Source organism: Rhamphochromis sp. 'chilingali' (assembly GCF_963969265.1).
Source record: "Rhamphochromis sp. 'chilingali' genome assembly, chromosome: 4".
Lineage (NCBI taxonomy): Eukaryota > Metazoa > Chordata > Actinopteri > Cichliformes > Cichlidae > Rhamphochromis > Rhamphochromis sp. 'chilingali'.
The window spans coordinates 423,084-447,559 of NC_137948.1; the positions used below are offsets into that span (position 1 = coordinate 423,084).

Below are 24,476 nucleotides of genomic sequence, written 5' to 3' on the forward strand. Positions count from 1 at the left end.
TCTCCATCCTCAGCTGTCCCTGTTGCCGTGACAACACCCACGCGCCTTCATGTTCTCCTCATTAAGATCGGTTTGTTCTCCCGCTTTAATGAGGCCGGCTGAAACCGGTGCTCGGCTGTCGGCCTCATTAAACCTCAGCGGCGGGCCTCGGGGTGACCTGAGGCACCTCCACCCCCGTGCTGCTGCCTGCCATGATGCTGCCTCCTCCCCACCACCTCCACATAGAGCAAGGAGCCGAGTTCAGACTCCCTACAGGCAGATAACGATGTAAACCGCTTTAAACTGCAGGGTGACTGCACGCCTCTGGTCAGGAAGGAGGGGGCGGGGCCTTGTCCTCAGCTGCTGAGGCCACAGTCGCGTGAGCAGCAGGAAGTGGGCCTGCGTGCGTGTCCCTTTAATGTGATGAAACTCTGATGAAACGCAGAGAAAATCACGGAGCAGAAAGATTCAACGCGGCGGCGTTTAACCCTTTCACCTTGAGATGCTTGGCTTCATGTTTCTGTTTTTAACGTCTTCGCCCGCTGAAAGAGGTCGTTTCACAAATCTGAAGTTCTTCGGTTCATATGTTCAGGTGTCAGCGCCGCTGTGACCACGAGGCCGTCAGTCAGTGCTTTGGTGCTGCTTTGATTGGAGCGCTAAAGGTTGTTCCAGAGGTCACCGGCGTGTTTCATCACTTTTCAGGGTGACAAAGACGACCACTTTTCCTGATGCATCGTGGGTAACTAAACCTGCACTTTGCTGGTTTAGGTTGTCCGCGGCAAAGAGATGGCAAGCGTAGCGTCACGCTGACGATCCTAGAACTGAAAAATGACCTTTGTTTTAATCTTTGACTTATAAACAGCTGACCAATCAGAGCGAGGCATAGACTCTGGACGCCAGGGGATGAAAACACGTCGAGTGTCTGAACTCTTCGACAGGATGATGAAGATGAGCTCTGATGACACACGAACTGTCTGAGGTGACCTTCAGGTAGATCTTCCTCCGCAGCTGTCGCTTCATGTTTGTCTACCCGAGGCGCTCGGCAACGCCTCCACGCAGCGAGCGTCAGGCACTCCGACAAGCAGCAGCCAATAAAAACACGGCTCTAAACCCACCACGGGTTAGAGCCGAAATGTGGAATCTGGGGTGAGGCCGACCAGACTTTATTTACAAGCAGTGACATCAGGAATTCAACCACATGTAATAAAAGTGCAGGTCTGTAATCCCAAATCTCTGAGCAGCGCTGCGGTGAGGATGAGGAGCAGCTGACTCAGCATCAGCCGACCAATCAGCAGCCTCCGCAGCTGCTGATGAAACCTCGTAAGTGCAGCTCAGCGACTGAAGGAATCATGTGACACTCCCCCCCACACACACCTCCATCACCTGCTTGTACAGGAGCAGGTGGAGGCTGAACACGCTTTAGGCCCAGGATGAAGACGAGGACAAGGAGCAAGCTGAAGCGTTTCAGGAAGTGAGGTCACAGTGGGTCATTTGATCCCGGAGGTGAGCTGTGATGGTGAAGGTACAGATGGAGCCGGTTTGAGTTTAAGGGAGTTTTCTGCAGCGTCTCCTCTGTGAGAGTGTCGACCTCAGCGCTGCCTGAATAATTGATCACGCCGCTCGGGCGGGCGGGGCACTGATGAAAATTTAAAGACTCGCGTTGCTAACGGTGAAAAAGGTGGAGGCAGCGTTTTAAATGGACACTGACATTTCCTCTGAGTGTCCCGGGCTCAGGTCTCGGTCACATTTCTTCTGCTGACCTCTGACCCCCGCCTGCCTCAGAGGGGGCGGGGGGCGGCGGTCATTTGACCTCCATCTTAGACTGCAGACATCAAGGGTTCACGTTTAGATCAATTTCACTCTGTTTCACACAGACACACACAGACACACAGCACAGGTAGGATCTGCCTGCACAGGAGCAGCTTCGAGCGCCGGACAGGCGGCTGCAGCTTCTCGAGCTCATGAACAAAGGCGACGATGTCACAGCTACAAACATCACAAACATTAGCAAAAAGCTAACGCTGTTTATGAGTTCCACGATGTTTGTGAAACTGCTCAATCGCATCATTAAACAACTTAATGCGAATATAAGTGTGCTGCTGTCAGCAATCCCTGCGTCTGTGTCATCTGTGTGAAATTATGATCACGTTCACACGCGTGTGATCGTCGCATAAACAGCAGCTGGTTAAAGAGTTCACAGTGATGTAAATCTATGCTGCTGAGACCGACTCACTCACTTCCACCTTTTATTTCAATATTTCTGCAATGAATTAAAAAGTGTTACATCCTGTCATGTGACTCTTTCATATAGTGGACACAAATACAGAATGCAGTCATTTGACCACGACGTGTGAAAATGTGTATTAAAGCAGAACGTGGCGTTTCGGCGGCTTACATCTCTGTAAGCAGGTCCTTGACTGTGGTTGGTTGGAACTGAAGGTGCAGTGTTGGAGGGTGTGGGCATGCGTGCTCTTTCAGGGAGTCATGAAGAACGGCGGTGGTAATGTGATGATGCAGCATCTTTTTGGCGTGAATCGAAGCGTATTCTTAGGGACTGGAAACGACTCCATCAAACACACTCCACTAGAGCCCTGGTGCGCACCTTTGCTCAGGTGGGTGACGCACTGTCACCAAGCAACAATCCATCGTGATCTCCTCTGAGCGCGCAGTGATGAGGTCAGTCAAACCCAATGATCTTTAGTGGCACCTTTCCAAAATGCAACAATATTGGAAACTGTAACTGGGGAGTGCACACACCTTGGACATTAATGGAAAACCAGTGGTTGTCATTCCTCAGCATCTGGGGTGGAGGCACGTTTTATGGGAATACATATCCGTCCATGCAGCCTGTGACTCCTTCCCATATTCACATGGTGGGTTGCAGCATCTGGGAAGTTCACTGCCTTCTCAAAACTCAAGTGGCCTTGCATACTCTGGGAACAACTTTCCACACTGTTGTTCTCTGACCCCTCATAAGTCCCCAATTTCTCAGTGAAAGTAAAGGTATGAGCACCTGCAGACTTACAGGAACGGGTCACGTGCGTTCAAGAACGACCTCAAAAACTGATGTCATTGAAAATCGCAGTGCGTCACTTCTGTCAACTTCTTATCGAGTGACAACAGAGACGACCAAACAAATCTAACCTGCTGCTCAGGAGCTCCGCCTGGACTGCAAACATCGGCAAAGCCAGCAGCAAGACTCCGCCTCTCAGCCCCCCCACACACTAAAAGCGACACAGGATTGAAACTAGAAAAAAAGAAACTATGTAAAAGAAGCTGGTGGAAATAAAGTTTATCCAAAAGAACAAACACAGGAAAGCGTTTCACTCGGCGTTGCCATCGTTCGAAGCATTTTTCAGTATCAAAGTGAGCGTCGCTGTTGGACCCACACAGCGCCACCTGCAGGCCAATGGGAAACTGAAACCATCGAAGCGTAAGAAGCAGTGGCTTCATAAACGGAGGTGCCAGCGAGAACCAATCAGAGCTGCCGAGTCAGAGAACAAGTCAAACGTTTTTGAAATCAAACATTTTATTTCAAGATTTTTACACAAAGCAGGAAAAACAACAACACACAAAATCTACACAACATTCAAAACCTTTGACATCACAGTGACATCACAGTCCTGCGAGGAACCACATGCGAGACGGCAGGATGTCTGAAGGAGTCATGTGACGTGTGATGTGCTTGAATGATTTAGAGGAATCATCAGAACGCACTGGTGATGTCGGCGCATAAAAAACATACTGACCCGTGACCCCTCCCCCCTCTGGCGATGACATGTATGAGCCCTTCGGGCTCGCCGCACTCGACCACATGTGTTAAGGTTTCAGGCTGCCGCTGATCATGTAATCAATACCTCAGTCTTTAGACAGCACCGGGGGGAGGGGTTCCTTTTCAGATGGCTTTTTCAGCTGATTGGTTGCTACAATCAGACTAAACTGGAAGTGCTGGTACCGACACCATGTCACTTCCTGTTTTGCAGAAATTCAAAGAGATGCGAATGGACGCCATGGCAGCGGTCACGATTACATCACCGATGATGATTGCATTACTGAAAAGATGCGGGCAGAGCCTCCTTTTTGTCTGTAAATAAATGTTACACGATGTAAGTAAACCAACAAACCAATCACAATCAGCCCTTATGGCATCATCACCTTGCTCCAGCCAATCAGAACAGACCTGTGAAGTGTGAGCTAATAGAAAGGGTGGGGCTTAGTGTCCTCATAACAGATGACTGCTCTGATGTCAGTTTGACAGGAAGCTGTGAGTGGACGTGCTGAAATAGAGCATGATGGGAGGAGCCTAAAGATCACGCCTGATGAACCAGAGCTCGTTCCGGCGTCGCGGCACACCCGGGTTCTCGTACACGGCCACGGCGTACCGATCGCTGTGCAGCTCATCAGTGGCGCCGAGAATCTCCCACAGCAGCAGGATCTGGCGGCCTACCGTCTCCTCCGTGGTCGTCCCGAAGAACGGCCTGCACCCAATCAGAAAGCAGAGTCGTTAATTTGACGCGAAACCCGACGCACGCCCGGCCCACGATCTGATGACTCAGGGACTGTCTCAATATTCGTACTTGTGTGTTGTTGCACCGGGGATACGTCATCAGTCGGAGACCAGGTACCGTTCCAATTCAAACTACGCATCAAGCCGAGGACGCGAAAAATTCCCGGATGTGTTCTCGCTCCGCCTGTTTTATCGAGCGTGCATCAGTGGTGACTTCTGTGTATTTGGTACAGCAAAATATCCCAGAATGCATTTCGTCCAAAACTCAAACGCGGCTAAAAAGACCATCTCTTTCGGGGTCACAAAATAAACTAGAATGTAGCTGCGTAAACGTCAAATATCTGCTCGATTTATCAAGATATGCATTTGTCCAAACGCGCTCTGACATTTTCAGAGACATCTGTGACCCGCCAGCTCCGTAGCAGACCGGGAGGTCGAGGATCACTATAGCCGGCGAGAACAGCGGACTCCCAGCACATCGTTTTCAACCCCCCATGGTCTTTCACTACTCGGGTTAAACATGATAGATAAGTCTCTTAGATCACTTAAACATGCTATGTTTTATTTGTTTATTTGTTGTTGTTGTTATTTGTTCCTGAGTAAACCGGTTTGGCTGAGATTAAAGTTAAGCTTCATAACTGTGGGCGACCGTGGCTCAGGGGGTTGGGAAGCGCATCTGTAACCGGAAGGTCGCCGGTTCGATCCCTGGGCTCTCTGTCCTGGTCGTTGTGTCCTTGGGCAAGACACTTCACCCTGCCGCCTACTGGTGTTGGCCAGAGGGGCCGATGATATGGCAGCCTCGCTTCTGTCAGTCTGCCCCAGGGCAGCTGTGGCTACACCTGTAGCTGCCTCCACCAGTGTGTGAATGAATAGTGGCATTGTAAAGCGCTTTGGGTGCCTTGAAAAGCGCTATATAAATCCAATCCATTATTATTATATAACATATTACTCACAGTTAAACTAAGAGGGGACGGCAGTAAAAACGCCGGACCGATGAAATCATCAAGTACGCTTGTCGAGTCCTGCTCGAGTCCTGCTCGCATTCTCAGCAAGTCTGGACTTGCGTACTTGAGAATTGAGAAAGGGCTTCAGCATTCGAAACCCCCATCTGACGGGTCACTTCCTGTCACCTCTTCATGTCTGCTGATGGTTGAAGTATGACCACAACAGCCAATCAGTGCTGAGCTCGCTGCTGCACTTTAACCTCTGCAGCTTCAATCATTTAATTGTTATTGTTGTTGTTATTATTATTGTCTGATGTCACATTTCCTGTTCAGGTTGTCTTCTGTGACCCCGCCCACATCACAAACCACAATGTGGCAATGATCTTCTCACCTGGTGACCACTCTGATTGGCTGTCTGTAGACGATGCTGATGTCAGGGTCGCAGGATTGCGGCGGGCTGTGCTGGAGCGCGGCGGGAAGGAAAAATGCCGTCTCCACATCCTTCTCAAATGTCTTGCCGTCCTTCGCCATACGGATGTAACTGATGATGGGTACGGTCATCCCCAGGTATCTACCTGTACATGAGCAACAACACAATCACGTGACCTGCAGGCATCGATCGCAGCTGAACGGTCCAGCAAGCGTGCGGTGTGGCTGGCGGGTGGTGGGCGTAGCCTGACCTGCAGAATTCTCCTTGCAGATGAAGCGCATCAGCTTCATGAAGGCCATGGAGATGCTCTGCTCGTACAGGTCGTCTCCTCGTGTCACGGACGCCCAGTGACCGGCCGGGTACAGCCGCTCCTCGTACTGCACCTCCCCCATCTGTGGGTGGTACCACACATCAGCACTGACGGAGAGGGGGCGGGGTTAGGTTTTAGGGTCAGGGCATTTACCTTCTCGTGGCTTGAGATGGGTGTGAAGGGGAGGGGCTCCCTCTGCTGGCTGTTGCGTGTCATTTCCTGTATGGGTCCTCTCATTTCTGGAAAACAGAACAGGAAGTTCTGTTTTCTGTGCAGTAATTGATTACACAGCAGTGAAGATTTCATCACAGCAGATGTTTTTCTGAAAGTGCTGTAACGGACTTTAAGGATGTAATCATTTAACCACCTTCTTCACTCACTATGGTTTAATAGACCTCTCTGCATTGAATCATATCTGTTATTAACCTCTGTCTCTCTTCCACAGCATGTCTTTATCCTGTCTTCCTTCTCTCACCCCAACCAATCACAGCAGATGGCCCCGCCCCTCCCTGAGCCTGGTTCTGCCGGAGGTTTCTTCCTGTTAAAAGGGAGTTTTTCCTTCCCACTGTTGCCAAAGTGCTGCTCATAGGGGGTCATATGATTGTTGGGTTTTATCTGTATGTGTTATTGTAGGGTCGACCTTACAATATAAAGCTCCTTGAGGCGACTGTTATTGTGATTTGGCGCTGTGTAAATAAAACTGAACTGAAGTGAGACAGCAACCAGCTGAGGAGAGGTGGCAGTGGCTACCACGAAGCCTCCACCATGGATCAGAGCACTACGGTGGGGCGGCGCCACTCAGACAGGTAAGTTTTCATTCTGAGTGGCTACACCCCTTTTTGGGGCGAAATATGACAGGTGAAAAAAAACACCTGAATATCTCCATGCTGAGCATCAATCAGAGGCCTTGTACAGAAATAAGCACATAAACAATCAACCCCTGATCAATCAGTGCCTGCATCACACAGAAACTGGCCCCACCCCCTGACCTTGAGGAACTGACACCTGGTGTGTGCTGGCGACAGCCTGCCAGTGACTCATCAGGCGCTCCGACTCATCTTCATCCATTGGCTCGGGGTTGTCTGTGATGTCATCGTCCAGCTGCTCGTCATCCAATCCATCGAGATCCTCCAAAGAGATCAGTGCCATGACCTTCGACCTGCAGAAAATCTGCTGAGAGGAGGTGGGGATGCGACTCCTGCAGAAAGATGAGGAATTTGTCAGAAACATGTGACCCAGAAAAGCCTACTGCAGCCAATCAGAGCTAGCCATGATTGGCTCGTGTAATAACCATGTTCTGCACGCACTCAGAACACAATTATGCTATAACAGGAACCCTGTTTTAACCCTAAACCATAACCTTTAACCTAAACTCTTTCGGGTGAAGTACCCATCCTTCACATCATCGTGGCCTGACCTGAGGCGGAGCCAGGCTACAGCGGAGGCGGAGCTCCAGGTTAACTGGTTAGAGTTGTTTACATATTCCACACTCCGGGTACCACATGTTGCATCGTCTTGATGCATGATTCTGTTCATCTGGATGTTTTCAGTGGGAGAAACGTTTCGTCATCATCAGGTGACGTCTTCAGTCTCAGCTGACTGCAGGTTTCAATCTTATAAACAGGACATTTGCATAATGACTGAAACCAGCACCACTGAGGAACAATGGGCTGGGAGGTCCTTAATCTTAATTATGCAAATTCTCATGACCACTGATCAATGGCCGGTCTGTGCTAAGGCTAGCGCGGAGCCACTCTTAGCACAGCTAGTTCAATTAGCAAAAGCTAAGCGCGATATTCAGCTCCCGGTCAGAGCGCTTAGCTCGATCCGGTTCGTATTACCAGGTTCTGCACTCACCTGTCCGCCAGGTGAGACCACAGATATCGACGCGTCTGTGAAACAGAACAACAAAGCGTTTCTTCTTTTCCGCTTTCGGCAGCCTAGCTGCTTCACGACGACGGCACCGGAAATACGTCACCGTCACACTACACACTACAAAAGAAGAAGAGAACTCACACATAGGAAGAATCTGTCTAACAAACCACAGTAAAAGTAATAAGAATATTCGTGCTTTGTTCAGGACAGAATCTCTAACTGTCCCACATGTGGTCTCTTACTGGGATTCCTTTGTCAGTGACATTAACTGGAAAAGTATGGACAATTCCTAACAAGTATCTGTAACGAATAAAGTGAAGGAAGTCTCATTTAAAATACTGCACAAATTTTATCCTGCTAATCATTACATGACAAAGTTCAAAAGGGACATAAATGTGAGCTGTGGATTTTGTGGAAGCCATCCTGAGACTGCAGCACCTCTTCTGGATCTGTTCATACGCTAGAACATTTTGGAAAGACTTCAGTAGATTCATTGCTGGACATCTCTACAAAGACTTTACTGTGAAATGGGAAAATGTTGTATTTTGTTTCTTTCGAAGGCAAAAAAAAGAAGATGTTTACTTTATAATAAACTTGTTAGTTATCTTAGCTAAATTTTATTTTCACAAATGCAAATACAGTAACAAAAACCCTAATTTTAAACATTACTATAATGATGTTTTATGTTACATAAAATTGATTCGTGGATCACTTAACCAAAAGGCTATGAAAACTATTACTATTTGTAGTAATTACAAATTATTTGAATGTTTGTAATTCTTTGTATTACACCCCCTGGCATATGTTAATTTTGTTCTGGTTGTATACATGTTCTGTATACTGTTTCTTAATAAGGTTTAATATTTACAAAAAAAAAGAAGAAGATGATAACTCCTGATTAGCCAATCAGAGAGCAGCGCAGTGAACGGTACGTTTGCTACTGCAGCTGCATCGTCATCAATGATTCATGTGAATACACCTGATCAGGTGTTCTGTGAAGGCCGATCGTGGCTCAAGAGTTGGGAGTTCGCCTTGTGAATTGGAAGGGCGCCGGTTCGAGCCCCGGCTCGGACAGTCTCGGTCGTTGTGTCCTTGGGCAAGACACTTCACCTACCACCTACTGGTGTTGGCCAGATGGCGCGATATGGCAGCCTCGCTTCTGTCAGTCTGCCTCAGGGCAGCTGTGGCTCCACCCGTGTGTGAATTGGTGGATGACTGGGTGTGTAAAGTGCTTTGGGGTCCCTAGGCAGGACTAGTAAAAGCGCTATACAAATACAGGCCATTTACCATTTAAATTTCACACCCAGGCCTCAACTCTTGCGTCCAGTGCCAAACGACTCACATACCGGTCCGTGGCTGTGGTTGGGGACAGTTGTGACAGTCAGGTAACACCTGTCCACTGTACAAGTGATCAGACATGTTACTAAAGCACAAGGTCAGAAAGAGAACACCCAAATACTGCAGTATTTATTTGTGGTTGCTGCACACAGCAAATACACTCAGGTTTCCTCACATGTACACAGGCTGTGGTGGGAGTGGTAAGAACACAGGTGTGTTCAGCAGCATCGAGTGGGCGTTGCGCCGCACTGTGGCTGTAACACTCTCTGCTGAAGGAGCGCTCGTCTGGTTCACCTCCAAAGACAAACCTCAGGTTACCTCGAGGGGTGGAGCCAGCCTGACAGAGTCTTGCTCCTCACGGCTGTGACTACTTTTAGGAGTTTTGACTGGTCGCTGCAGATGAGCTCATAGTAACGACACGCCACCTTAACATCTGGAACCAAAACTTTATTTACAAAAACAAACCTGCCGTCTTACAGTCATTTAACCTCAACATTAAAAAAAAAATACATCTAAAACTATTAAAAAACAAACAGGAAGAAAAAAATGAATTGAAGGGGCGGGGCTCTGGTGTGATGTCATCCAGGTTAGATCAAATCAGCAACTGCAGAGAGAAAAACAGTGAACCAATCAGTGAACAGAATCAGACCGACAACAACAACAACATGCGAACAGTGACATCAGCAGGCCCCTGATTGGCTCCCTCGTACCGTTCATGGGCATCTCGTCGATCTGGGTGGAGTAATACTGCTCGATGTCTCGCAGGATGCGGATGTCGTCATTCTTCACAAAGTTGATGGCCACACCCTTACGCCCATAACGCCCCGACCGGCCAATCCTGAAGGAGGTCAGAGGTCATAGCATTAGTCACGAATAAACACCCCCTGCTCTCCTCAAAGGACCACCGGACCCAAACCTGTCTAAGCCCCTCCCCCAAAGCACTCTGCTCAAGTCTCCTCCCTGACTGGTGCAGAAGGACACGTGGGGACTAGTTTGTGTGGAGGGATACCTGTGGATGTAGAGCTCTCTGTTGTTGGGCAGGTCATAGTTGATGATGAGTGAAACCTGAGGAACATCCAGGCCTCGAGCCCAGACATCGGTGGAGATCAGCACACGACTGAAACACAAAAACCCAGAGGTCAGTCTCTGAATCAGAATCTGGTCCTGGTCCTGGTCCTGGTCCGCTCACCTGGCTCCTGATCTGAACTCCTTCATGATGGACTCTCTCTCCTTCTGCGGCATGTCTCCGTGCATCGATGACACCGTGAAGTTGGCCTCCCTCATCTTCTCTGTCAGCCAGTCCACCTGAAACACAAACACACTACGTTTCCCATGATGCTCTGATGCGCTACACCTGCTCACACAGGAGGACGTGCACAGACCTTCCTCTTGGTGTTGCAGAAGATGACGGCCTGCGTGATGGTCAGCGTGTCATAAAGGTCGCACAGTGTGTCGAACTTCCACTCCTCCCTCTCCACGGCAACAAAGAACTGCTTTATCCCCTCCAAGGTCAACTCATCACTGCGGCCGAGAGACATCAACATACAGAGAGAGAGGGTGAGAGTAAGGTGGGATCAGGTTTCACTCTGAATAATCTCAGCTCCACATTTCTGCCAGAAACCCGATCCGCATCCTCGTCAAACTGACCGTTTGACGAGGATGCGGATCGGGTCGGTCATGAACTTGTTGGTCATCTCCAGGATCTCGTGCGGCAGCGTGGCACTGATCAGGACCACCTGCGTGGCGGGGGGCAGGTAGCGGTACACGTCGTAGATCTGCTCCTTGAAACCTGGACACAGAAAGCCGACAGGAAGTTAGACGCCGGACAGGTGTTTCAGTCTGGTGGTTAAGGTGTGACATCACAGAGTTCTCAGGTGTGTTCCTGCTCCAGGTGACACGCGCTCACCTTTGTTGAGCATCTCGTCTGCCTCGTCCAGGACCAGCATCTTGATGGCTCTTGTTCTCAGGCTGCGGCGCCGAATCATGTCTGAAGTAAACAAACAAAGGTGAGCTCCTATTGGCTATTGCAGTCAGAGGCTGGCCAATCAGGAGCCAGAAGCTGAACAACTTTTTACACATGGTGCCCAGACATTTCCTCCAGACACACAGGAGTGATTAATAAAACTCCATACAGCGTAATGTTGTGATATTTAGTCTGGCAATATCGAGATTTTATTATAAACAAGAGTAATAAAAGCAGTTGCTTTTTCAGGCCAGCAGATGGCGCCATTTGTCGCTAGCGTGTCAGCACCTGGGAGAAAGTTGGTAAAACAAAGATGGACGCAGAGAAAGAAAACGCTTCGACGCGGCATCAGCGCCAACGCTGCCTTTCCCGTCTACACGGGACAGAATTTTAAACATTTACAGTACAGTGACCGTCAAAACCATGAACAAATATTGCCGCAAAGTCTATTTTGCGACACCATGGAACAAACGATAGCACAATATGAAACGATAAATGTTTTTATTTCGTCATTCGAGATATATCGAACAGCCTTACTTCAATGTAACATCGTCTGTGTGTGTGAGATTGTGCGTGCAGAGAACACCCGGAGCAACCGACTACGTTCTCCTCTCCAGCGAGACCTCAGAGCACAAACAGAACCTTTTACGTAAACGAACATGTTTCACATGTTTCCAGCAGCTGTCTTTCATGGGCTCAAATTGTGGTCATAAATATTTTGAACTTGTAAATCAGTTTTGTATGTGTAAAAAGAATTTCTGTTTGGACTTAGTCAAGTCTTCACTCAAGTTTCAAGTTACACGTACAAATTTTGACCTTATTTTTCTTCCTTTCAGCTGATTGGTCAATGTCATGTCAATCACAAATTTAACTATCCAATCAGAGTTTGGCTATTGGAGGGGTGCTTTATGGAGCTTCAGGTCCTGAGGGAATAAATGTCCTTTTACATGCCAGCCCAGCGTTTTCCTTCAGTGTTGTGGAAATGACACAGTCTTCACTAGTGGGGATAGTTACAAAGCTTTCTGGTTATGAATTAACGATACATGTTTTTATTGAACATTTGAAGAACATTTGAAAACAACAGAAACTCTTGTAGAGGAGATAAAGTCAGAGATAGAAACGACAGGTGCATCTAGTACAGGTAGAGCTGCTGCACACAGAGCCCAGCAGCCAACGCAACAAATCCTGGATCCTTTGCCTTTAGTTAGCAGTTAGCATTAGCAGCACATGCTGCGTCCGATGTGAAAGGACCTTCATGCTGCGCACTGTGACTCACAGCCATGGTCCCGGGTCAGCCCTGACTTTGTGTTAAACTAATCCTAAAGTAATAATGGTGTTTCTAACCACTGATATAGCACAACTTTATCCGTTCAACAGCTGCTCAAAGTTAGGGGACCTAGCTGCTATCGGATATTTATATAGAGATCCTCCAGCTTCAAACTGTATCACCCTTCAAGGACCTGCAGCTCCGTAAAGCCCCCCTCCAACCCGGTTGTTCAGTGATGACGTGATGAATCCTACTTCCGGGTCTAAAGTAGTCTGCGTTTAATATGGCTTTTGTGTTGTTAACATGTTTAATGTTATGTATTTTCTTCTATTTGATCTCAAAAAGCTCCTAAAACAGTCAGTGGTCCCTGTTGACCTCCCTCGGCTTTTATTACCGCTAATCATTTATTTAAGCTCAGTTTTTAAAACCTTAGGATGTAACTACAGCCCAGCCCATGCAGCAGTATATGAATGACTAACCTCGTATTGTGGATGGATTATCTCAGTTGTTCTCCTGGCTGAAGTTTGGTTCTTTTACAGCATCCTGCCATGCGATTACATTTGTTCCTGACCACCGAGAACACTCACGTTAACTTTTATCCAGTGGAAAAAAAGTTAGCTTGTTTATATTATGCTAACATAGCTGTGTCGCTAGCGGTCACGTAGCACATCATTATATACCAGCTAGCCCAACTTCAGTAACCCTACAAACGTCACTGCTGTTTAGTTTTCTGTCTTCATTTATGCTGGAAGTGATAACATAGCTGTACGTTTTAATTTGTTTCCAAAACCCCGCAGTCAGGACATGCTATATTGTATTTAGATAGAAGCTAGCGAGCTAACTCCCTGCTAACTTCTAACTCCGTTAAATGTCATAAATTCCGTTTTCATGGATGCCTGGATGTTAAACTCAATTGTTACACCTGGTAGAGCAGAACGCTGATCATTTTATTAAAGATGAAAGACTTTAGACAGTTTTCAACTCTCAGTAATGCCATAGTGATCGTTTGATATATGGACCTGCAGTTTAGGCCCAGACACGGCTAGTGATGTCAGACTGAACGACCGGACAGCCAAACCCATCTGTTCTCTGATTGCATAGTTAAATTTGTGATTGACATGACATTGACCAATCAGCTGACAGGAAGAAAAATAGAGTCAAAATTCGTATTTGTAACCTAAAACTTGAGTGCAGAGTTTCACACGCATAAGTCCACACACAAATTCTTTTTACTCATACAAAACTGATTTACAAGTACAAAATATTTATGACCACAATTTGAGCCCATAGTCTTTCACATTGTTCACGTTATGTGTGTGATCGTGGAGCAGAGCCGCGGCTGCGTCCAGCTCTGACAGGTTTATGAACAGACAGGTGTAAGCCTGGTGGAGGTGGGTTTGCTCCAGTGAAATGCGACATGTTGGACAATTTCCCGGTCCCAGCCCTGTGGGAACAGCCCCTTCCTGGTGTGGAAGTCCTGACCTCAGCCCCACAGAACAGCACGGGGCTGTGAGCCTTTTCCTCCAGCATCGACCTCACGGACGTGCGTCCAGCCTGTGGATTAAGACCGGGAGGTCGATCGAGTTCACGCGAACATGAAGGCAGACGAGCGAATATTTTTGGCAGCGTAGTGAACGACATCACGCCTCTTTCACACTGCCAGGCCAAAGGCACCAGCAGATAAACGTTTTCACTTCCTGTTTCAAGGTGGCGTTGTTAATGGGCTTCTCGCCATCCTGAGCGCCGAGATCATGACCTGGAAACAGGTTTCGTCTGACTGGATCTCGTTTTATCAAATTATAATTTGAATGTGGAGCGTCTCCCACCTCAACCGATCGGACGCGACGATGACAGCAGGTGCGGGTCACATGACCTACTCAAACTCACCGAACACTCGTCCTGGCGTGCCCGCCACGACGTGCTGGCCGTAGTCAAGCTTGCGTATGTCCTCGCCCACGTTGGTGCCCCCGATGCAGGCGTGACACTGCACGTTCATGTAGTCTCCCAGAGCGAGCAGCACCTGCGCACACGTGCAAACAGCCAATCAGAATGCAGCACATATGATCACAGGTGATCGGCCAGCTGTGACGAGGCGCAGGCATACCTTTTGAATCTGTCCAGCGAGCTCTCGAGTCGGAGCGAGGATCAGAGCCTGCGTCTCCCTCACCTGCAGACAGGAAACGCATCACAGTGTCACAATAACAGTTTAACCCATCTGCTTGAAAAGGCCACGCCCACCGAGGCTGCAACAGACTCACCTGGATGTCGAGACACTGCAGCACAGACACGCAGAAGGTGGCGGTCTTTCCCGTTCCAGACTGAGACCTGCAGACAGCAGCTGTTAGAACATTTGGAGGCACGAGAGCTACACGGCAACAAGAACAGCGAGGGAAGAGGAAAGGAGGGAAGGACGAGGAGAGAGGAGGGAAACGCTTACTGAGCGATGACATCACGGCCTTTGATGATCTGCTTGATGGCTCGCTGCTGGATCGCTGACGGCTTCTCAAATCCTGCAACACGAACACTGCGTCACTGCCAGAAAACTTTATTTACAACTAGCAAAGTGCACAAAACATCTGTCCTTCAAACAACTTTATTTTAACCCGGCCACAGGTTTCTCAACATTCTTTTAAATGACCATAATTCTGAAACACTTTATGCAATCTGAAATCCTCCCGGGGTTCCTGAAAGCAGCGAGACGACGCCTCTCAGTGACATCAGGGTCATTACAGTAACCTGAAGCACGCAGCAGCCCCGGGAAGGCGAAGGCGGTCCCAATTAAAGCTTCCTCCTTTTTTCCACAGATTTGGGCGATATGACCCGGTTATCTCCCGATAACCTCATCTGTCACTAAATGTGCTTTTTCTGTAACTCGACCCGTGTGAGGCGTTTTCAGCGGAGTGTTCTGACCGATGCATGAAACCATCTATTTTTAGATAGAAGTTGTAACGGCCGCCATTTTCTTTGTGAGTCTTTCTACACGGCGTGCTGCGGGGAAAACGCCCGTTGTAGCGTTTGAGTCTGAGGTTGGTTTGGAGCACCTGACGTCCGTAAACTCTCTCCACTCTCTGCCACCTGAGAAGAGCTCTGTGCTGTTCGAGTCTGAGGTGGCGCCGCTTTGTGCCAGAACTTACATTGTGCCGTTTTCCGTGTCAGACGTTTCATAACCAAACCGTGTCCGCGCAACAGAGGCGGCCCTCGTTTAGGAATAAGGTCCTGGATTTGTGTGGACTGGTCCGTCTGTTTGCAGCTACCTGGTTCTGCCTCGTCTAAACTGGTCGTGCTGGGATTCTCTGTCCCCGCATCCATAAACAGTGGATTTCGCATCACCGTGAAACAAACGATAGCATACCGCACAGCCCTGGGCCGGATGCATCCTTCGTAGCCCACCCTATCCCAGGATTCATTGCGAGGCGATGGTGATGATGTTCAAGCGGGTAAAGAGTAAACTCCACATTTATTTGTGTAGAAATGTTCCAACAGTGACGTTAACTTCCTCTTCCTCTGCTCAGAGTCTGCTTTAAGCTCACAGACACCGTGACGATACTTCAGCCATCAACACAACAAGCTGAGGTGCAGACAGGCTGCTGCAGCCTTCACTCTGACAAACATCGGCCACACTCAGCGTCTCTGCTCGTTCTGTTCGGTGGCTTTAACTAAAAGAAACTAATGACTGTCGATATTTTTGATTTAGTTGTGCTCTAAGTGCGGATGTAAAACAAACATTTTATTGAAGAATGAGACGGTTATTTCATAGATGCTCTTAAATAAATCCGACGGTCTCACGGGCAACTCGTTTGGAAAGATCTAAGAAGCTTAGAGCTCACAGCAAGTATGTAACCAGGACTAATTACTGCAACCACACCACATTATTAAAACCATGGTGATTCAGGTGACTTTGGATGGAATAGGTTCCCCATCAACAGGTTCTTCTCTACTGGGTTCATAAACACAATTTCAGACCAGTAAAAACATCGCTTCATGAAAGCGGTGCTGGTGATTCTGTTGTCTGTGAAGGTTCTCAGTCATCCAGGTCATCGTAGTCAAAGGAGCTTGCAAAGAAAAGCGTCTGGACTTCTTTAAGTTGCTTGAAGACGTTTCACCTCTCATCCGAGAAGCTTCTTCAGTTCTAAGGTCTGAGTCTGCTGAGTCTTGTCCTGTGGTGTCTGGTCTTCTTTTAGAAGAAGACCAGACACCAGCGAGGGAGGATAAGAAGGACAGACGCAACAACATTGTCATCCCCTATGTAGCCGGTGTATCAGAGAAACTCAGGAGTTTTCTCCAAGCATGACATCCAGGTGCATTTCAGACCCAGCAACACGCTCAGACAGAAACTGGTTCACCCGAAAGACAAAACGCCAAAACACAGACTTAACAATGTGGTGTTTGCTGTACAGTGCAGCGAGGAATGCTCAGACCTCTACATCAGAGAGACCAAACAGCCACTTCACAAGCGCATGGCACAACACAGAAGAGCCACCTCCACAGGACAAGACTCAGCAGTCCATCTGCATCTTAAGGATAAAGGTCACTCTTTCGAGGATGCCAATGTTCACAATTTGGACAGAGAGGACAGATGGTTTGAAAGAGGAGTGAAAGAAGCATCTATGTCCACTGTGAGCGACCATCTTTGAACAGAGGCGGGGTTTACGACACCAACTCTCTGCCATCTATAATCCAGTTTTGAGATCCCTTCCCAGACGCCTTAACGCCCACTCACATCCTGGGCCATCTGACCTCAGGAATTCACATGATAAGGTGGGGCCAGGTTTCACAATGAACACACCCGAAACTCTGGCTGATTGGGACCCACACCCAGTTTCACACCTTGGCTCAGGCGATTAGAGGATCATCAGGGGTCCTTTGTCCCTCTGTGGGGGGAAACTCCCACTGGGTTTAAATCTGGGACTCTCCACCATTTAACCTTAGAACTGAAGAAGCTTCTCGGATGAGAGGTGAAACGTCTTCAAGCTACTTAAAGAAGTCCAGACGCTTTTCTTTGTAAGCTCCTTTGACTACGATGCTGTTGTTTAAACTTCACCGAGGTTATAATCAGCTGATAACAGCGATGCTAGTCTCTCTAACATCTAAGGTTAGAGAAGATCCCGGCTCTACCACACCACCACCACTTTGAAAATACTGAATTTAGTGACAGAAAAATCTAAAAAGTATTATAATTATCTTACTGAAAGCATTTTTTTCTAATCCGGTTAAAAGGAAGCACATCCTTAAAGACTTTTAACCAAAATATCAGAAAAATATACATCTCACATCCAATCCTTCCTAAAAGAAGAGCTCAGTTTTAACATTTTATATGAGTTTTACCCAACTAATGATTTTATTACACTCAGATTTAAAGTGGATGCTTTCTGTGATAGACAGAATTTGTAATGCCTGCAGGCCGGGGAATCAGCTCACTCAGTGCTGAAGTGGAATTTAATTAACAGTTTAATGGAAAACATTTTATTGACAAATGGGGAGAATTCAGAGCTGATCTCGAGCTGTTTGAAGAGTCTCTGAAGGTTGTTCGGATCAGCCCACAAATTACTTATCACTTAAATAATTTAACTGAACATGATCAACAGATGAATGCTTCTTTGTTTGTACACATTTCAATAAAGTTTTTGTTTCCTACATCACACTGAGCCATGGACCAAGCCGGGTCACACACCGGCTCAGCAGCCCCAGAGTCCGGTCTAAAGTCAGGTCTATCAGAACATCTGTTTCTCCGCCACTGAAAGTGCGCAGACACGTTAGCAGGTCGGGCTAATGCTAATTGGAGAGCTTCTGGAAAGAACTAAAAGCCGGAGAGTCAGACTAACGGCACCCCTCCGGATACGATGCCCCCGGGGTCGAACCGAGGACAGTGAAATATCTTTAATTCGCCTACTCAAACACACTGTGCCGACTTTAGCTTTACAGATGACTAGCTGAGCTAGCTTTCCCCCGGAGGCCGCGCCGAACCCCGGCCTACCGTAGGCGTAGATCCCGCGGAGAAGGTCCTCCCGGAGGCCCATGGTGTCGAAGGTAGGGGTGACGTCCACCTCCTCGCTGGTCTCAAACTCCACCTTGGTCATATCTTCTTCCTTCAGGATCCTCTTCCTACCCTGAGCCCCGGCAGCAGCCATGTTCCTCGGAGCTTTTAATCCTACTGAATGTCGCAGAAGTCCGGATTCACCAGTCCGCGCTTCGCCGCGCTGCTAAGCTAACTGCTAACGAGAGAAAGAAGCACGTGTCGCTACGCCGATGACGTCCGCAGCGGGCGACGAGGATTTTACGTCACAGCAGAAAAAATAACAAATTTCCGGGTTCTTTATCAGCGTACTCGGAGGCCGACACAGAATAAAATGTAAACCTGATCGAATGATGACAAACTGATCAATACATGAATAAGAAAGTGTCTCAGTGATCGATCAACACGGGACAGACGGCCCTTCTGAAAACAAGGAATAACAGCCTATAACTATATATACAAAACACACTATTTATTTACATATTTACTTCTGACACCGGATTGTATATTTGTACATTTGTTTCCTTTCCCCCCCCCCCCCCCCCCCCCCGTTTTTTCTGGTAATACTGTTCATATAAATATAGTGCTGCAGAACTGTGCACCCTCCCACACACACACACACACGCACACACACACGTTTGCACTGAGTTGGAGACAATGGCGTGTCCAGCGGGGTGGCCTGGGGGGGCACAGGCCACCCCCCAAACCAGACTGGCCACCCCAGGTGCCACCCCAAAGGCAAAACAATACAATTCAATCAAATATCAAATGTCCGATTATGTTTTCACGGTGACGCTCAGATATCCGAGTGTAAGTGAATGCAGCATCGGCTTCTGCGCTATGCGCATCAGGTTAGCAAAGGTAGGAGAGCCAAGCACGAAAGAGGCACTGCAGGAAACAATTTTTCGGTGAAAGAAAATGAGGACAGAATAAATGTCCCGGTAAGTAATATCAAGTTTGTTGAGTTTAGTAAACTTCGGTGAAATTAGAATACCAAGGAAAAAAATAACACTTAAAGAATTATTGCAGCTGTGGAATATTTCAGACAGTATGCTACTGAGGGCAGCTAACATAAGAGTTATGAGTTATAAGATATAATCTACGTCGTAACATTGCTGTATGGAGCTGCAGATTTGGTTGCAGGTTAACATAGCTGGACTGGCCATCGGGCATACCGGGCATATCCCCAGTGACTTATTTTTTATTTTTTTTTGTAATGGCATGAACAATGAGAGGTGGTGGATTGGCCAGATGCAGGTCGATGTGTAGAAATAACTCCGTTGTTTGGTGGTGGCTATGACGGGGCTTCCACAGAGGCAACAGGTGGATGAGGGAAGGGGAGGCAGGAGGAGAGACCCGAAGCAGCCACCAGTCTGAGTGTCAGGTGAACTGAACTTCAGGTAAGAAGTTATGAGCTGCAGTCTATCTGGGTCAGATATAAACCAAGTTTAGGTGGAGTTTATTTTCATGTTGCTGACTTTTTACTGTCAGTTGCAATAACTCATACTGCGTTCTAGCCAGTTTGACAGAGTTTCTATACAGCTGGGTGGGTGCTATGATGTTACTGATAGTGAACTTTATTTTATTCATAAGGTTAGTAGAGTTGCCAACGGCTCCTTAAAAAAATGGAATGGTCCCTCATTCAGAGAAAATATTACACGTTTCGTATTGAGCTGAGAAGAGACGCAGTTTGTCCCGAACTTTCGCTATAATGAAAAAAAGACACAAAGCTGGATTTATTCTGTCGTAACGCTGCACAGCTGCCTCTTCTCCTCTCATTCTCTCCCCCTGCCTCTCCTGTTTCTACTTCAATCATGAAACTGATCAGTGATCAGCTGATCGGCTTTTCTCTCTTGTTTGTTTATCGACCACTTTGCGCCAGAAACAGGAAACCAGCAGATGTCGCGCTAAACAACAGCAGCACGTTTAAGCTTGATCAGCTGTTGTTAGAATGTATTTAATATTAATTTCTAGTATCAGCTGATGTTTGCTGGAGCCACAGCTGTAAAGCTGCTGGTCATGATGTCTGTTTAGATATGTGGTGAGAGGGAAACATGAAGATGAAACCAGGAGATGTCCTTACTGAATCATCAGAGCTGAACAGGTGATGGAGAAACAGGTTTACCTTTTAGGTGACATGGATGAGTTGAAGGGAAGTTATGAACTGTTTCTGAGAGACAAATAACACCAGGATCCTTTTTATGTAGCTGACAGCTGGTAACTGTGCAGGGGCGGGTCTAGCAAAGTTTTGCCAGGGGGCCAGGTAGGGCATTAACAGGGAAAGGTGGGGCACAAAGAAATACTTTTCTTTCTTATTCTCATTTAAAATACCTAGTTTTTATTAAATAATTATCTAAATCTTACAACCAAAGTTTTTATCTGACGTAAAATGTATAGAAATCATACATATACCAACAAGACTGTACATCACTGTCACAACAGGGTTTGTTTTCAGTCAAAGTCTTTATGGCTTTACTACCTGGTGGGTCGGTCTGTAGTAAAAATGCCCAATTTTTCTGTCCCAGTCCAGCCCTGCAGGTTAATACTGGCAGTGTCACCATGCCAGCTGACTGTATTTCATCATCAGCCAGTGTTGTTCTTTATCAATATTACCAAAGTTTACCATAAGGCAGCATAGAAAGTATTTACTTGCTTTCAGGTTTTATTCAAATGTTAGTCTTTTCAGTTGTTTCCCCACTTTTTTCCTGTTTCAAAATCAAACACCAGTTTGTGAGAAGATTATCTTCTTTTTTTAACAGGCAGATAAAGTTTTACATTGGAACTGGCTAATTTGTCAATTGTTTGTTACGAATGTTCGTATTTTAATTTTCAAAAATGTTTTTGCCCAAAACATATGTGCACTACATGTCAATAAAAATACTATGCAAATATTGATGTCCTTGACTGCTGAATAAACACTGACTGATTGTATCTCTTGTACTTTATCAACGCAGTATCTAAAAACTTTGCACCGTAGTGGTTAAAATCTCATTCTAATAAGAGTTAAAAGTGCATTTAGTTATTAGGTTTATAGGGTTATTGAATTATGGTGAACGGTTGGTAGAATTTTTTTTTTAAACATTATCTGCCAATTAAATCTGCCACCCTTCTCCAAATCTGTGCCCCTACCTGGCCCCCCCAACAAACATTTTCTAGACACGCCACTGGTTGGAGATGCTCTGTATCTCATTGTACAACTGTAAACACACAGGATAGAAATACAGATTAAACGGGGGAAAGTAACACAGACACACTGAATAATTAAATAAGACATTAAAATATTACAAATATTCATGTTTTTAAATCTTTCTTGTTGAGACAGGAACAAACTTTCTGTTTCTGTCCTGAGAGTGGACAGCTTACATTTACAGATGTGGAGTTTGATCGATGAGGGAAAAGCACGAGAGTCTTTCTCACTAAAGTCAGTAAAACCAAATAACACGTTTTGGTAAAAAAAAGTACAAATTCTGATCAGATGCTGTCAGAGATGAAACTAACGATATGTTTCCATAAAACCTGAGTAAAGCTAAATGTTTCTGTATCGCTCTTCTGTTTTTGAAGGATTTAAACTGGACCCTGAGACACACTGACAGGTGTGATGTCATCACGTCAGCCGCTACACTGGGCAGCCTGTAGGTGATGACGTAATCAAACATAAACAAACCACAAAAGTGTAAACTAACAGTCTGGTAAATGTGAAAGAGGTCACCTGTGCAGCCAGGTGACAGGAAGGAGCTGAGGACTGATGCTGCTGTTGTATAAAATCACCAAATACTCCGATGATTTTACCCCTTTATAAACTTTTTTACTCTGTTGTTTAAATGAGGTTTTTTAAATAATGTTTTTTATTAAGAGTTTTTTCTTTATACATATAAACAAAAGGAGAAGAGAAGGATAGTTTGTACATTTGGGGTCATTAGTCCGTACACTTAAGGCTGTAGAATTTAGGGGGGAAAGGAAAATAAAGAAAATAAATACACAGACACATCTACTGTATATGTGTAAAAATAAATAAAGTGTTTCCCCAGATAACAAAGTCCCTGCAAAATAATCCCATTCATTCCCCCCAGGTCACTGTATTTCCACAGCTGACATGAGGCAGGTGCATGAACCTGAAAAATTGGTATAGATTTGGAAATGCATCAAGGAAACGACCCCGCATGACACGACATGAGGTCATATAACCCCCGTGTGTGTGAGTGGGAGAGGCAGCATCCCTCCACCTGGAGGGTGAATGATGGCTCCCGTCTTTTAGAGGCACCTCATTCCCACTGATGCCAAACAGAGCAAGAAGAGGGTCGGGGCCAGTGTCACTCTGAGAATCCTGGACAGGGTATGAAAAACCTCTGTCAGGAACTGAAGGAGACTGGGACAAGACCAGTACATGTGGATCAGTGAGGCTTCAGCAGTTTGGCATCTGTCACAATATGGAGCGATATCAGGAAAGACACGAGATAATCTGGATGTTTAAATAAAGTTTGTTTGTGAGGTCACACTGAAGCAGCTTTATTTAAAAGAACTACAACTGCTAAATTGTCCGAGGTTTCCCATCTGCCTGCATCACAGGAGGCAAAAGTAGAGATGTTCTGTACTGCAGTAGAAGTACACGCACTAGTGCTGACAATACTGCAGTAAAAGTACTGATTGAACAATCTCATTTGTTGTCAGAACTCCAAAAAATTATGCAAATTTGTTGCCTCAAAAAAATAAAAATGTACTTAAGGTGACTTGGTTAGGACAAAGTATTCACTGAGTACACAGTACTAAGAACTGGACTTTTCTGAGTGAGCAACTCTAAATGTTTCTCCACTGACACTAACAAAGTTCTAAATTAAAAAACAATTTATGGTAACTTACTGTTTTTAATTTGGCTGACATACAAATTAAACGCCTCCAGGGTGAGGTGTTCAGGCATGTCCCACGGTTAAGGAGGCCCTGGGGCAGACCCAGGACACGCTGGCCTGGGAACGCCTCGGTGTTCCCCCGGACAAGCTGGAGGAGGTGGGCGGGGAGAGCGAGGTCTGGGCTCCTCAGCTGAGGACCCGGTGACCCGGCCCGGATAATCACATTATGTTTTATCATCCTTGAACGTTCAGTACAACACTTGACATTAGAGGTGGGAATCACCATACATCCCACGATACGATATTATTGCAAATGTTTAGAATATTTTGCGATATTCAGATTCTGTACATAAAGGTAAACTTTATCAATATTCATTTTATCTAATATCAAAGTCAGAATAAAGGCTGAATAATTACACACACCCCACTGTTCAGTTATTTATTTGTAAAACATGTTTGGAATCATGTATGATTTCTGTTCCACTGCTCACGTGTGCACCACTTTGTGTTGGTCTTTCACGTGGAATTCCAATAACATTGATTCATGTTTGTGGCTGTAATGTGACAAAATGTGGGAAAGTTCAAGGGGGCCGAATACTTTTGCACGCCACTGTATTTTAGCTTCCACCCTTCACTTTGTTGACAGCGCTGCAAACCCTCGGCCTTCTCTCAGTGAGCTTCCTGATGTAACCTGAAATGGTTTCACCTCACAGGTGTGCCTGTCAGGGTGCACTGGTGGAGCTGGGACCATCAGTTGTGTTATGAAGCAGTCAAGTGGGTACACAGCTGACATCCTGTTTGACAACTGTTAGAATAAATATTAGAACCAATCAGCTAAGTAAAGAGAAACAACAGTCCAGCATTACTTTAAGAACTGAAGGTCAGTCAGTCTGGAAAATTGCTAAAACTTTGAATGTGGCCCCAAGTGCAGTCACAGAAACCATCAAGACTACGATGAAACTGTCTCACATGAGGACGCCCCAGGAAAGGAAGACCAAGAGTCCCT

At 46.5% G+C, this 24,476-nt stretch overlaps 2 protein-coding genes across 2 annotated transcripts; both read right to left on the reverse strand.

Moving 5' to 3' along the window:
- Positions 1 to 3,490: 3,490 nt before the first annotated feature.
- On the reverse strand, positions 3,491 to 8,173 carry soul4 (heme-binding protein soul4). The gene is made up of 6 exons (XM_080881381.1): positions 8,028 to 8,173; positions 7,160 to 7,368; positions 6,324 to 6,409; positions 6,111 to 6,252; positions 5,822 to 6,005; positions 3,491 to 4,457 (listed from the first exon to the last, which is right to left on the reverse strand). The coding sequence occupies exons 2-6, from the start codon at positions 7,317 to 7,319 to the stop codon at positions 4,283 to 4,285; spliced, it is 747 nt and encodes a 248-aa protein (XP_080737507.1). The 5' UTR covers positions 7,320 to 7,368; positions 8,028 to 8,173; the 3' UTR covers positions 3,491 to 4,282.
- Positions 8,174 to 9,815: 1,642 nt separating this feature from the next.
- eif4a3 (eukaryotic translation initiation factor 4A3) lies at positions 9,816 to 18,851 on the reverse strand. Its single transcript, XM_080880885.1, has 12 exons — positions 18,588 to 18,851; positions 15,051 to 15,123; positions 14,872 to 14,938; positions 14,718 to 14,780; positions 14,501 to 14,633; positions 11,290 to 11,370; positions 11,031 to 11,172; positions 10,766 to 10,904; positions 10,573 to 10,688; positions 10,393 to 10,500; positions 10,094 to 10,221; positions 9,816 to 9,987 (listed from the first exon to the last, which is right to left on the reverse strand). Exons 1-12 carry the CDS (start codon positions 18,739 to 18,741, stop codon positions 9,971 to 9,973), a joined length of 1,221 nt encoding a protein of 406 aa, XP_080737011.1. The 5' UTR covers positions 18,742 to 18,851; the 3' UTR covers positions 9,816 to 9,970.
- Between the last annotated feature and the right edge of the window lie 5,625 nt (positions 18,852 to 24,476).

Excerpts from the sequence above, each read along its gene's own strand:
- soul4 (XM_080881381.1), bottom strand. The coding sequence starts at position 7,319 with ATGGCACTGATCTCTTTGGAGGATCTCGATGGATTGGATGACGAGCAG. Across the intron at positions 6,006-6,110 it reads CTGCAAGGAGAATTCTGCAG|GTAGATACCTGGGGATGACC; the intron begins GTCAGGCTACGC and ends GCTCATGTACAG. Across the intron at positions 4,458-5,821 it reads CCAATCAGAGTGGTCACCAG|GCCGTTCTTCGGGACGACCA; the intron begins GTGAGAAGATCA and ends GATTGGGTGCAG.
- eif4a3 (XM_080880885.1), bottom strand. The coding sequence starts at position 18,741 with ATGGCTGCTGCCGGGGCTCAGGGTAGGAAGAGGATCCTGAAGGAAGAA. Across the intron at positions 14,939-15,050 it reads GGCCGTGATGTCATCGCTCA|GTCTCAGTCTGGAACGGGAA; the intron begins GTAAGCGTTTCC and ends TGCTGTCTGCAG. Across the intron at positions 10,222-10,392 it reads AGAGAGCTCTACATCCACAG|GATTGGCCGGTCGGGGCGTT; the intron begins GTATCCCTCCAC and ends GACCTCCTTCAG.